Below are 12,441 nucleotides of genomic sequence, written 5' to 3'. Positions count from 1 at the left end.
GTTTCTTTCACCCCTCTCGGCTGGATATATCTGTTTCCGAGCATCGTCGGTGGGACTGGCCGGGGCGAGAGCGGGTGGAGAACTAGCAGTGGACACAACAGGTCTCCCTTCTTCTCGCCTTCAAAGCGATACCAGCGCCTTGCTCTTGGGATTATAAATGTTTGAACTAAGACCCAAGAAACTGGAAGGAGAGCCTCCTGTTGGAATTAACAGAAGAGAAAAGAAGGAGGGCTTTTCCAAATCCTTTACGAGGAAGTTTGTGCCGTTTTCCCATGCTGTCCGTACTGTGTTTAATAATGCGATTGTGACCTGAGTGGAATTTATGAGCGATGAACTATTGAAGCTTGTTGCACCACTGCATCAGACTACAATTTTTTTTTTCCTCTCTCAGCACATGATTCCCCTATTCCAGCTGTTGCAGGACCTATTGGCCAGTAATAGAGGGATGGGAAGCTGAGGCAGTTTATTTTCAGATTCTTCTGTTCTGGGGACTTGGCTAGTTAGCTGAAGCTGCTGCTGCTTTTTACTGGATCTGCTCTTTACTCGGCAGGTTTATTTGTTTTCATGTACACGGGGTGTTTCAATTAAATAGACATTGGACTAGAGCTGAATGGATGCTTTGCAAACCAAAAAGTTTTTGGGGCTAACAAAAAAGTACTAAGAACAGAGAAGAACTGGTACTGCAGGAAACCTGGGGCCTGTTTTCCAACCCTTATTTTTTTCAGCAAGGTAAATAATGTAGTGGTGCTGAAAATACAGGGCTTATGGTAATCATGCATGAAAATGTTACAAAGCACTTCAGGCTGCTCCGAGTCTTTCAAGGGATTGAGAGGACCTGCACTAAGGCTCAGAATAAGTTTAATTGTTCTTTAACGTGTTCAGATATGAATGTGAAATATAAGGCTGAGAATAAACTTTGTGGTACCTGAGAGGTTGAAAGAACTATTTTTTCAGATTTGCCTTTGGTTCTTGTAGGTTTGTGATGTTGAGAGAGGCTGTCTGAAGAACTTTAGAAGTCTTAGTGGTTCAGTGAGAGTGTACAGTAATTGTATTAGTGGGTTTTTTCCATGCTTTTTAAAAGCTTGATGCCTTAGTCTCTTGTGAGGAACTGTTTAGGGTCTCTTAAAAGTCGTTCTAGTTTAACAGTAGTACAGTACTTACATTTAATTCTTAACTGTATTCATACTCTGCCTTTAAGTATTTTTGCTTACCTTTTGTTATCCACGGTGAGAGCTGCTACCATTTCATAATTAATTTTTTGCTTTTTATCTTCCTTTACATGTGTATCTCCTGAATTAGGCTATTTGGATTTACCACTAATGTACATGCATCACTTCTACCATAGACTTTCTACAACCAGCCTAAGCTCAAACTACCTTTTTAGATACTATCTTTGTATGTTTCAGGTGTTGGAAGAAGCAGATAATGATTCTCAAAATATGCAGTGTAATCAGTTACTAGTTTAAGTGTATAATTTTTGGTGGCATGCTGCATGCCTTATCTTTGTTTTTTTAAAGATCTCGGCAGCAGTTTTACTCCTAACAAAAATATAAATCCATTAAAATGAGATCACAGTTTGAAACGTAGCTGTAAAAAATCTGGTTTTGCAAGAAGTCACAAGATTCTCATTATGAAGTGATGCCTTGATTAAATTGATTGTATACCTCTTCTCGCGCAGTCTTAATGAAATAGTGGCAAACACTAAGGTGTTGGCAACCTTTGCTGATGCTATCATTGGGGGAACTAAGTTGGTATTATGGGTAGTATCCAAAGTTCCTTTGCTTATCCTGTTTAGATTTGTTTGATTTAAATTTATGGTCTTTGTTTTGTCTTATTTTGTTTCAAGATGATGTGTGAGGTGATGCCAACCATCAGTGAGGCAGAGATTCCCTCTGGGGGAAATGGAGGCCATGGTTCAGGTTCCCCGTTACAGTCAGATGCTGATTCCCATTTTGAGCAATTAATGGTATCCATGTTGGAAGAAAGGGATCGCCTTCTGGAAACACTAAGAGAAACTCAGGAGACGCTAGCATTGACCCAGGGCAAGCTACATGAAGTTGGTCATGAGAGAGATTCCTTGCAGAGACAGCTCAATACTGCACTTCCACAGGTATGGACATTTTGAAAGGAAGGTATCTTTTGATAATTTTTGTATTCTTTGTGGTATTTTGTTGGCTTTTTGTATATTTAATTTACTGAAGAGTCAGGTTATGTTAGGGGAAGATGTATCCAGCTTAGTACTTTCCTGAAGAGTCTGTAGGTGCTTGCTCACTTTTGAGAAAGGTAAAAGGGCAAGTGGGGATCATCATCCCTTTCCCTCCAGTATGCTTTCCCAGTTTCTGGTGTTTCTTTGGCTTAGCCTGAGTGTGAAGTCATACCTACGTAATTTTGTTTAATAGAACTTGATGGACTTTCTTCTGTCTCTAGTATTTTTTTTAATGTTGTTTCTAATTGCCTTATTCACGTGCTTAAGATTTACTTACAGGCCATTCTGATACCATTGTGGACTTCAGTTTAAAAACTTGAAAAGTTTTAAGACTGCACCCTTGTGAATACGTGCTGAGTTGTCATGGTATTGTAGAAGTCCAAGTGTGTTGTTTAACTCAGTTCCTTTTGGAGAGTTTGGATTTTTTTTTCTTTTTTGGTCTTGCTAGGAGTTAGTAATTACTGATTTATGGAGGATGCAGTGTAACAACATACAGCCTGTAGTGCTAAATGTGTTACATAAGGCAGTAGTGTGTAGTTAGGAAAGGTGATTGGTGTCTTGGTTTTTATCCATTCTAGTTAAAAAGAATACAATTGAACTTTGAACACTTTGAAAAGCATTTGGTTGTAGGCAAAGCAGAGGCTGCTTTTGGGTGTCAGTTAACTGTTTATAGCCTTGCACTTTCTAGCATGGTTGGTTGTTGTCCCAAGTATGTCATGCTGATGTTATACTTGCATATGTTATTCCATAAATACTTAATATTTTTACAAATGTTTACGTATCCTTAAATATTGTAGTTACTGTTTATACCCTTTAAAACAGTAGTCTTAAACTGTTCTGTTTCCACTGCTGTCATTACAATGTTATCACTGTATGACTCTTGGTATGGTAATTGGTACTGGCAATTACTCAGGGATAGAAACTAAAAAGTAATACATGTTAATCTAGTTGCGTTACAATGGCATGAATGGAAATCAGAAAGGAGAAGTTTCCAACCTTTGCTGCTCCCTGTCTTAAATCATGTGCTGCAGGCAAAAATCATTCTTTGTGTTTTTTTTTTTTTTGTTGTAATAATTGTGGCTTCTCTTTAGCTGCTATTTCAGATCTGCTACATTAATGGATGCCATTAACCAATCGTATGATCTGTAAACTGTTATGCTTGGATTTGTGGCTGAGTAGAATCACCCAAGCTCTAAACTGTACTGTTACTCTTTTCCTTTTTCAGTTCTCAGCTTTCCTAAATCTAGTAAGCTACTTACATGTAAACATTTCTTTCTAAACATTTCTAAAAGATTAATGCAGTTGAAACAATTCCCACTTTCAGGAATGTCATAATTGTGTGGTTTCATGTGAAATCTGTAGGAAAGCAAGTCTCATAGTTGAATTGAGAGAGAAATTTTACTGCAATTTTATATAAACATACAGCAGTATATGGATTTTTTGTATATTGTTGTAGCTGTTGAAAAATACTGTTGTCATGATATGAAACTGTGCCACTTTTGTCCTTAGTGGTGCTTAAGCTCAAATGATTGTGGAAGGTGACAATTGATGCTTTCAAAAGTCAAAAATATTTCATGATGCTTGCTACAATCAGAAATAACTTCTGTATTTGACAAGTTTTTGGTGGTGGTATGGTAAAGAGTCGTTACTTCATAGGTGTAAATTTCTGATGAGGTGAAACAATGTTTGGGTTTTTAAAAATTCCAATAAGTGTTCATGAGGAAAACTGGTGACTGTAATATTTGAAAGTATTCAAACTTTTTGGTTAATTATTTCAAGCTGAGTATTCTTTTGAACTACTGTCTCAAATGACCCATTGTTTAGCTGTGGATTTCAAGGAGGGGTAGAAGCAGGATAACTTTAAATTTGCTGACAACTATGTTATATTTTTTTCAGGAAAGAAGGAGGCTAGTGTACATTTAAAATTTTTTTTAATCAATTTATCATAGTAGTTGTTTTCAATTTAGTAGAAAGAGATGTGAAGATCAATTTAACTAGTTTTGTACAAATACTAGTATAATTGCATAATACTAGATCACTATAACCAATGTAATATTTCTTCCACAGACTTGGTATGTAGCTTGTAACATGTCTTTGTAGTTGATCTTGGAGTACTTTATCTTAAGGAGTATTGACTTGAATTGTTTGTATGTACACTTTTCCTGTTCTATGTATTCAGCTGAATCAGCCAGTTAGACCATTCTGATGACTGATGGAAACTCCTTGTATAAAAGGAATGCCAGATTGATTGCTTCTATACTAAAACTTCTCTGTTTTTAGTATGAAGACACTAAATTTCTAATGGCATCCCAGTACTTAACTCCTTACATTGACTGAGTTTCTGTGTATAAGGAAGAGGCTTATACTGCTGTGTATATAGTTACAAAATAGATACTTGTGTGTATTTGCACATCTTGTAAATTACAAAAGTAGAATCATAGAATTCTATGTAAATTCTAAAAGTAAAGGCAATTTATTCTGCAACAGTGATGCACATTTTCTGAAATGTCAGAGAAGTAGACTTTTCTAGTCTACTTGTAGTGTAGTGGGCAGCTAGTAATTTAAAGGCATCAGTTCTAGCTCACATAAACCTGAAACAGCTATTCAGAGTAAGACGACTTTTGTTGTGGATGTCTAATTCACAGAGAGAATAGCATTCTAATAGATGTGTTTTATCTTTTACATTTACACAGAGTAAAACTGGCAAGTTTTTCTTGTATGGACAGCTGGAAATGAAATAAATCAACGTTGTCTTGATAAAATAACGGGATTCTTGGCAATGTATTTTGTTTTCTGGGAGTTACCATCTATTACAGATGATTCTAGTCAAACAGTACTCTGACCTTGAAAGATGAACTTGATGAAATCAAATTGCTGTGCAAGAATTTAAAATTAACTTCCTTCTCCCTAGAATTTTTCACAGAAAAAGAATGAAAAAGAGCTTTTTACTTTGAGAACTTAGAGAACTTTTATTTTTAATGTAAATACACTCAGTTATGATTTAATTGTGGTCTTAGTGGATTTAATTATGCCCCTTATGTGCCTTCCAGAACGTAGTCTACAAAATTCAAGGTTTGGGTGCTCAAAATTTATAAGTTAATCTGTGAAACATACAGGATGCTACTGCATTTAAAAGTTAAATTGTGAACTTAAGGTAAATGAGGTCCAAGTGACTACTAGTTCTTGCTATTAAGGTGTTGCAGGCTAGGGTTCGTTTTGCTGGTAGAATTTCATGTAGATGTTTCTGTAAATGACAAGATGATGCTTGTTTTGGATGGAGAAGGCTAGAGTTTAATTTACAGAGGCTCTGGCACCTAGCACAAATAAAAGCACAGTTGATAAATTCACAGCAACTTCTATCAGGATGACAATTTTAATACGTATGTTAAGAATTTTGTAAGCTGATGTACAAATATTACGCTTCTGTAATACAGCAACACTTTTATTAAGATTCATCTTAATGTTGCACTTTAATCTTTTGGTCTTAAATTTATCATTTTTTATTTTCATTTGTATGCAAGGTAAGTAAAATAGAAGTTAGAAGTTTTTTCTGTATTTGTGATGGTTCTTTCAGAATTTCTGTATTCAGCAATGGGTGTATATATAGGGGCAGATGAGAACTTTCTGTCAGAGGCTGTGTGTGTCTCTGTGTAAATAAAAGCACTTTACTGTAATGTGGAGTTAAAAGTGGAGAAAAAAACCCTGCCTATAATTTTGGTTTGGCTTTGGCTTTACTAGGTTGCTCATTGTATTTTAATTTAAAGTGAGTCTGCAGCAGGCCATCTTTAGTTGCTTTCTATCTATAGTAAATATTTTATCACTGCTGCACACTTCAGTTAAAAGATAGTGTGTGTCTGTTTATATTTGTGTTCAGTTAAATTTAGGTATGTCTCTACAGAATGATCTTCCTTAGGCAATCTCAGAAGTACTGTTTGATGTCTCACATGTAAGAAATATCAAAACACTTGGTCTGAAGACTGCCCTGGTATTGTTTTATTGTTTTATAATGATGAATTTAAGGATTTAGTTGACGTCTTACTAATGGTGGTGTTTGGATTTCCTCCAGACAAGTTTTAAATAATACAGGATGTCATAGATGTAGAAATGAGGTTTTGAATTGTACATAATATGAAGAACACAGTTGCAGAAAGTACATGAAGTAAAGGGCTTGCCAAACTTTGCAGCAGCTGAAATTTCCTTAGCATTTTAAGTGACTACTGTAAATGGAGTTGCACAAGTATTTGGCCTTGAGGTGACATAGCTTATACTTCTTACTCTAGCAAGATGTGGTGCTGACTTCTAAATAAGACGTTAATCTCAGCAGACAGCGTGTGTCCAGAAATTATAGAGATCCAGAAGGATTTCAGATGTGCAGATGTATGTCAGAGCAGATGTGTCCTCCATTTCTCTCATCCTGTTCTGACAGCAAGGATGAACATGACCCTGTTGCATTTTCAGACAACTGTAATTTTAGTCTTGTCTATGTTGAGTTTCAGTTGCTAAATCTTACTTGGCTCTTACTGTTAGTAAATTACGAGATAGATTTGTCTTTATCTACACTACTTTAAGTCAGATGGAGATAAGAGTTAATGTTCAGAATTCTTCACTGACTCTATCAATAAACCTCAACTTCCCAAATGGTTCTTCCTTTTCAAGGCATAGAAACAGACAACTTCATATTCTGAAGGTTTTGGACAAAAGTTGCCTGAAAGCATGCTCTGTGATTGGGCAAAAATGCTTAAGTAATATAGTGGAGTATATTGAGGAGAGGACTGAGTCTCTAGCATTTGTTCTGACTTCTTAGTTTCTCATTTAAATATGTTTGGGTGAGTTTGTTTGTTGAAACATCCCACCCCTACCCCACAGACATCTGCTTGCCTATTGTTAGCAGCTTGCTGTTTATAGTGTGCTTTTAATTTAGGTTATCTTGATTATAAATAGACCTTTTAGCTAGATAAAATTTAGAATTAGTTTTAAGTTTTCTTATATTTGAGGATGAACTTTAGTACTGTTATGGTGTCCCATCTATCCCTTTAATAAAAAGATTTTATGAAGTCCAAAACTGATGTTTTTATTTTCCTTAGTTTATTTATGGGAATAAGGTTTTGGTGACTACACAGAACTGTTTGTTTTTAATAGTGGATGTAGCCCTGGAAGATGAGCTAGTGATTATTTTTCCTACTCCTCTGTTACTATGTACAAATGTCTGATAATGGGTTTATTAGTGTTTGGTGTGCTGTAGTCTAACTTGCAGTTTAACAAACATGCTGTATGTAAGATTGGGTGAAAGAGCTATAATCCAAACAAGCTGTTTTAAAAATATATGGCATATTTAGAACCTGGTGGACTTCACATATATACTCAGCTATGCTAACTTGCCTGTAGCCTCTTGTACAACAGGTAGTATTTTTTTTGGTATTCTGAGAATTCTTTGTCTGCAAGCCCTTCTATTTTTTTTCTCTACTCTTAAAAAGAGTGTAACTAAAAACTACATTAAACGTGCTTGTTAGCGAGACTTAAAGATTCAGTGTGGCTACATAGTTGCAATTTCCATCTAGATGTTTAAAAAAAAAAAAGAAAAACTTCTGGATTTTTTAAAAACATAAATATGAATTAAAAATACAATTTCCCCACTCCTTGCAAGTTCTTAGTGTTTTAACATCCACTAGGCTGTGAATTTGGTTTCTCCTTTCTGGTATTTATTTAGGAGAGGTGGATGTTGGTTTTTGTCACTGTAGGATTTGATCTTACAATTAAGAGAACACATTTTTCTGTGTTTTGATATATGTAGATCCCTTATAGTTAACAACGTTGTCAGAGAACTTGAAACTTTGGAGAGAACATTTTAGCTGTATATTAGTAATTTTGGTTTTTGCTCTTCCTAAGTTGGCACAGCATCTTAGAACTCAATATACTTCACACTTTAACTTAATTTTGCCTTTTTTAGTTTTCCTGCTTTAAAGGAATATGATAGAGGTCTCAATGTAAGCTGCTTTTAGCAATTTAGGCAGCTTGAGTCACTTTAAGTCTGTAAGGCTGAGTGATATCTGTTGACATATATTAGAAAATACTTATTATAATCTCTTGCACATATGGATCTCAAGCTACAAATGCTGAGAAGGGGTAGATTTGCATTGTGTGTGTTAGGTAATCTGGATGTTCATAAATTTCCAAATGTGTTTTTTTGTAAGCCTGCCTGTGGATTCTCCAAGCGTAAATGGGGAAATGTGTGGCAATTCTTGCCAGGAAAAATGTTTTCACATTCTCCAGGCTGAAAGAAGAATTATTATTTTGCTGTTGAGTGGAATGAGGTTTTTATTCAACTTTACTTTTTCACAGGAGTGCATGGAAATACTGTTTCTGCATTTTGTAAACTCCAGATAATTGTGTAGTGAGCTGAATACATAGCTGTAGGTTGCTTGAGGAGATTACTTTCCTAGTTTGTATATTCAGAATTGGAGAAGTACTGTCGTTACAACGTTTGTGAAAGTTAATGCTCAGTTTCATGCTGATGTATTCTTTTCCTTTAGGTTCTCTGTAAATTGATGTGAATAGTTGGTTAACTTGTTTTTTGCTTATGACTTTTATCTATTTCAGACTTTACCTTAGGTCTTTTATAAGCTGTACTGAAAATTATCTCCTTTTCTTCTGAGTGGCATGACAAGGCTCTGTGGCCTGTTCCTACAGAGGCTAGAGCTGTAACATTTTTCAGAAGAGAAGCTTTGTTGCTTAATCTTCTCTTCTGCTATTCCACAGTGGCTATCCTTGAACTTTGCTCATGTGTTTATGTTCGAGTCTACTCAGGATATGTTTTTTGAGGATGGTAGTGAAAGTTTTAACGAGAACATAATTTTGGTTGCATCTGAAATATAACTTTTGATGGGTACATATGAATAAGAACAGTCAACATATCTTTTCCTGTAGTTCATCTGTTTCATTGGTTATGTTTTCAGAAATATAAATGTTTAGAAATAATGTTTTGTTTTAGGACTTCTATGATGTGCTCCAAGATTCCTTAGAGAAAACATCCTTACACACCACCAGTATTAGATATAATCAGATATCTTCAGGACAGATCTTAAGCAAGGACCATCACTTGTTTATAGGGCCATGTGGAAAAAAGCTTAAAAAATTTGATATGCATATCCTTCTAGTTTTGTCGAGGAGAAAAAAGAGCTTCCACCTGGAAAATAAGCAAATATTTTCTATTTGCAACAGGAAAATGGGCAGCCTTTGATTTTTTTTTTTAAATTTTTTTCTTTTCCTCTCTGTAGAACAGTAGTCTCAATAGGGGTATGCTCTGAGTCATGCTGTTTTGTGCCCTACTCCTATTGCTAGTGTACGGTAGAGTTTGGTATCTAATTCTGTTTCACATCTAATTGTCTAGAAATACCCTGAAGCACAGTGCTTGCTTTTTTCAATCCTACCTCCCAAATAAACTGAACAGAACCAAATTTGATATATATTTAAATTATATTATTTTTAAATGCATATTTACCTTTTATAAAGAATTGCAGGGTAGCATATCTGGTAAAAACGAGTAAAGAATGTAGACTGTGGGTTAATAAACTCTTTACTGTTACAAGAAGTGAGATTTTTTTTTTCCCCACCTCAAATTTATAGAACAGTGCACAGTATAAGGATATAATTAGGTAGCTGAATAATTTACATAGTTTAAAAAAAAACCAAATAAACCAAAGCCACCTTAAGATGTGCAGTTTAAACAACAAATTTTCGTGTTGACCTATGCAAAGTTTAGACTGGCTCAATGTGTAGTTGAAAGATTAACTATGTATGTTCATGTACAGAAACTACCTTGCAGGTAAAGTTTATTAATAATCATCTTCTCAACATTGACAATTTCCTGTAATGAGAAACAGTGTTTATTTTGAGTTACTTGAAAATGAATTTCTGCTGCCTAAATCCTTGGTGTAAAAGCTAAAACTTCCTTTGATGTGGAAAGGGCTCACTCAATAAAGAGGATAATAAATTCCTGTTATTTTAATGGTACTGGGTCCATGGTTATCTCAGTAAATACTAATGAATTTTATTAAGCTGTTTTAATACTATTTCTGAATTTTCAATCACAATCATGAAACAAATCACTGAAAAGGGAGAGAGATATCTGAAAGTGGAATTGTTTATTGTGTGCTTCACAGAATGCTTGATATGAAAGTTTTCTCACTGTGTAAATCAAAATTATTTTAAAAAAGAAAATTGGCAGAAAAGGGAATTCTGTACGCATCTGAAAGGACTTGTGTCTTGATCAATGGCAGTGTTGAAATTCTGGATTTGTGGGTGAGTTGTGGATTCTCAAATGTCTTATATGAGCCTGTCACAAAAATAATTTAGCAATATATGCTTTTGCCAATTGAATGTCATAGTCAAAACTCTCCTTTTCTTTGCACTCCTATCCATAAATGGGAAATCTGCTAGCTGAAATGGTGTTCTGTAACATGGTGGGGTTCATGGGTCTCCATTAACCTTGCTGAATTAATAATAGTGGACCTAAATTCTGTTACTAGCTGTGCTTTTCACTGTAGTTTGTGCTTGAGTAAGACCTGTGGATTTGCTGTTCCCCATTGGAGCCTGAACTCTGTGTAATTTTTATATTCTTTAAGGTTCTGTTGTGTATTGTATTTAAAGTCCTGACTGACATCTGACACTTGAATCTCTTGCTTCTACTAGGATTTAAGACACGGGCTACCTTTTGTGTCTTAATTTGGAAACCCAGAAATAAAAGAAACTTTTGACCCAAATCAAAGGTCATTTAAAAATTTAAATTGGATTCTGTTGTTCAGAGAGTTACCTGTAGTACTAGAAGTTCTTCAGATAATCTGAGTGTAAAGAGATGACTCTACACCTGAGAGACCGAGGTTGGAACAGCAGAGCATGTATGGAGGGCAGTCTTGGATGTATGAGTGAAACTGATTGGGGGTTTTATATGTTTACGTGTGTGTTAGGTAAACTTGTAACTCCAGAATATGTCTTCAAAGCTCTCTCTATTTGCTGTATTACATTTGGGTGAATGACTAAAAATTTGGTTTAGATAATTTCAGAGATGCCTCGGGATACCACTGTAAAATTTTTTTAAATTATTATTCATGAGTAATATACTTTTCATGCAGTATTATCAGCTTTTTGTAGTTCATGGGGGAAAAGGCTTGGAAGGTCATTACACTTTTTAGCTTTGCATTGAAAAACATAAGGCAGGTGCATGTAGTAATTTATTTCTTTTAGAACATGCAGCTTGAGTTTTGAGAATGTCTTTTGAGGGTGTGGTTCAACAATGTTATCTTCCAAAGCTGAGCCTTTGTTTTAAGAAATCTGGTACTACTTTACTTCATGTAAAGTGGAAATGAAAAAACTTTTTAGGATTTTAGCTCTCACTGCTTGTCTGTGCAGAAAAGAAGCTGTCCTTTCCCCCTGCCCCATAATCTTATTTATATTGATGCATTGGTGTAACTCTGATCCCATGTTGGAACTGTAGTCTTTAGAGACTGCGTAACATTCTTCTGTATTTGGTGTGGTGGTTATGAAAGTTTTCAATGCTGGGAGGTAGTAGAGGAGAAATGGGCCAAGCATACCTTTCCTCTCAACTGAGTAGTAAGAGGCTGCTGGGTTTCCCAGTTGCATCATCTTTCTTTTGTTTGTAGCCCAGTGTGGAATAGGAGCTTCTTCCTCTCCTCAGACAAGGTTCCTCACCAATCCATCATTCTTTTCAGTTACTGGTTACAGCGTATTAAGAGACTGTCCTTGTCTCTTTTTTTTTTTTTTAATTTCTTTTCCTTCCCTGCCTTTTAGTGTTATTCATATCCCTGGTTTTGTTCTGTGGTGTAACGTGCTTTTTGGGTTCAGGTAGTTAGGAAGTTTGGAGCTGTTGATTATGGAAATCTTTTGTGGCAGGCAAAATTTTGAGCATTAAAAAAAGCTTAGCCCCCTTGCCCTAAACAACTCTGACACTTAAGCTATGTTGCTGAGTGAAGTTTTTCCTGTGTTTTAATGCCAGACTTGACTGTTGTAAGGCCTGAGACTATACTCTTTTTGTATGGGCTTTAGAGTTGCCTTTATTTGTAAAAACTGGGCAACATTTTCATGGAAGGTCCAGTTGCATTTATTCCAAATATTACAGATTGGGATATATTTAGTTTCAGTTAGCCTAGTAAATTCACTTGGCGTGTAAACCGGGGTGATAGAGTACAAAGAAACAGAAAAATAAAATGTAAAGAACCTGT

The 12,441-nt window shown here is 35.4% G+C and overlaps 1 protein-coding gene across 1 annotated transcript in view; it reads left to right on the top strand.

The window, feature by feature from the left end:
* Positions 1–216: 216 nt before the first annotated feature.
* PPFIA1 (protein tyrosine phosphatase, receptor type, f polypeptide (PTPRF), interacting protein (liprin), alpha 1) overlaps positions 217–12,441 on the top strand; it is a 59,784-nt gene continuing 47,559 nt past the window's right edge. Inside the window, exons 1-2 of the mRNA XM_010289934.1 lie at positions 217–729; positions 1,847–2,110. Of these exons, the coding sequence (XP_010288236.1) occupies positions 1,847–2,110 (264 nt within the window). The 5' untranslated portion in view covers positions 217–729. The remainder of the gene's footprint in view (positions 730–1,846; positions 2,111–12,441) is intronic.

This window comes from Phaethon lepturus, unplaced genomic scaffold, assembly GCF_000687285.1.
Source record: "Phaethon lepturus isolate BGI_N335 unplaced genomic scaffold, ASM68728v1 scaffold13436, whole genome shotgun sequence".
Taxonomy (NCBI): domain Eukaryota; kingdom Metazoa; phylum Chordata; class Aves; order Phaethontiformes; family Phaethontidae; genus Phaethon; species Phaethon lepturus.
This window is presented reverse-complemented; position numbering and strand designations above follow the sequence as displayed.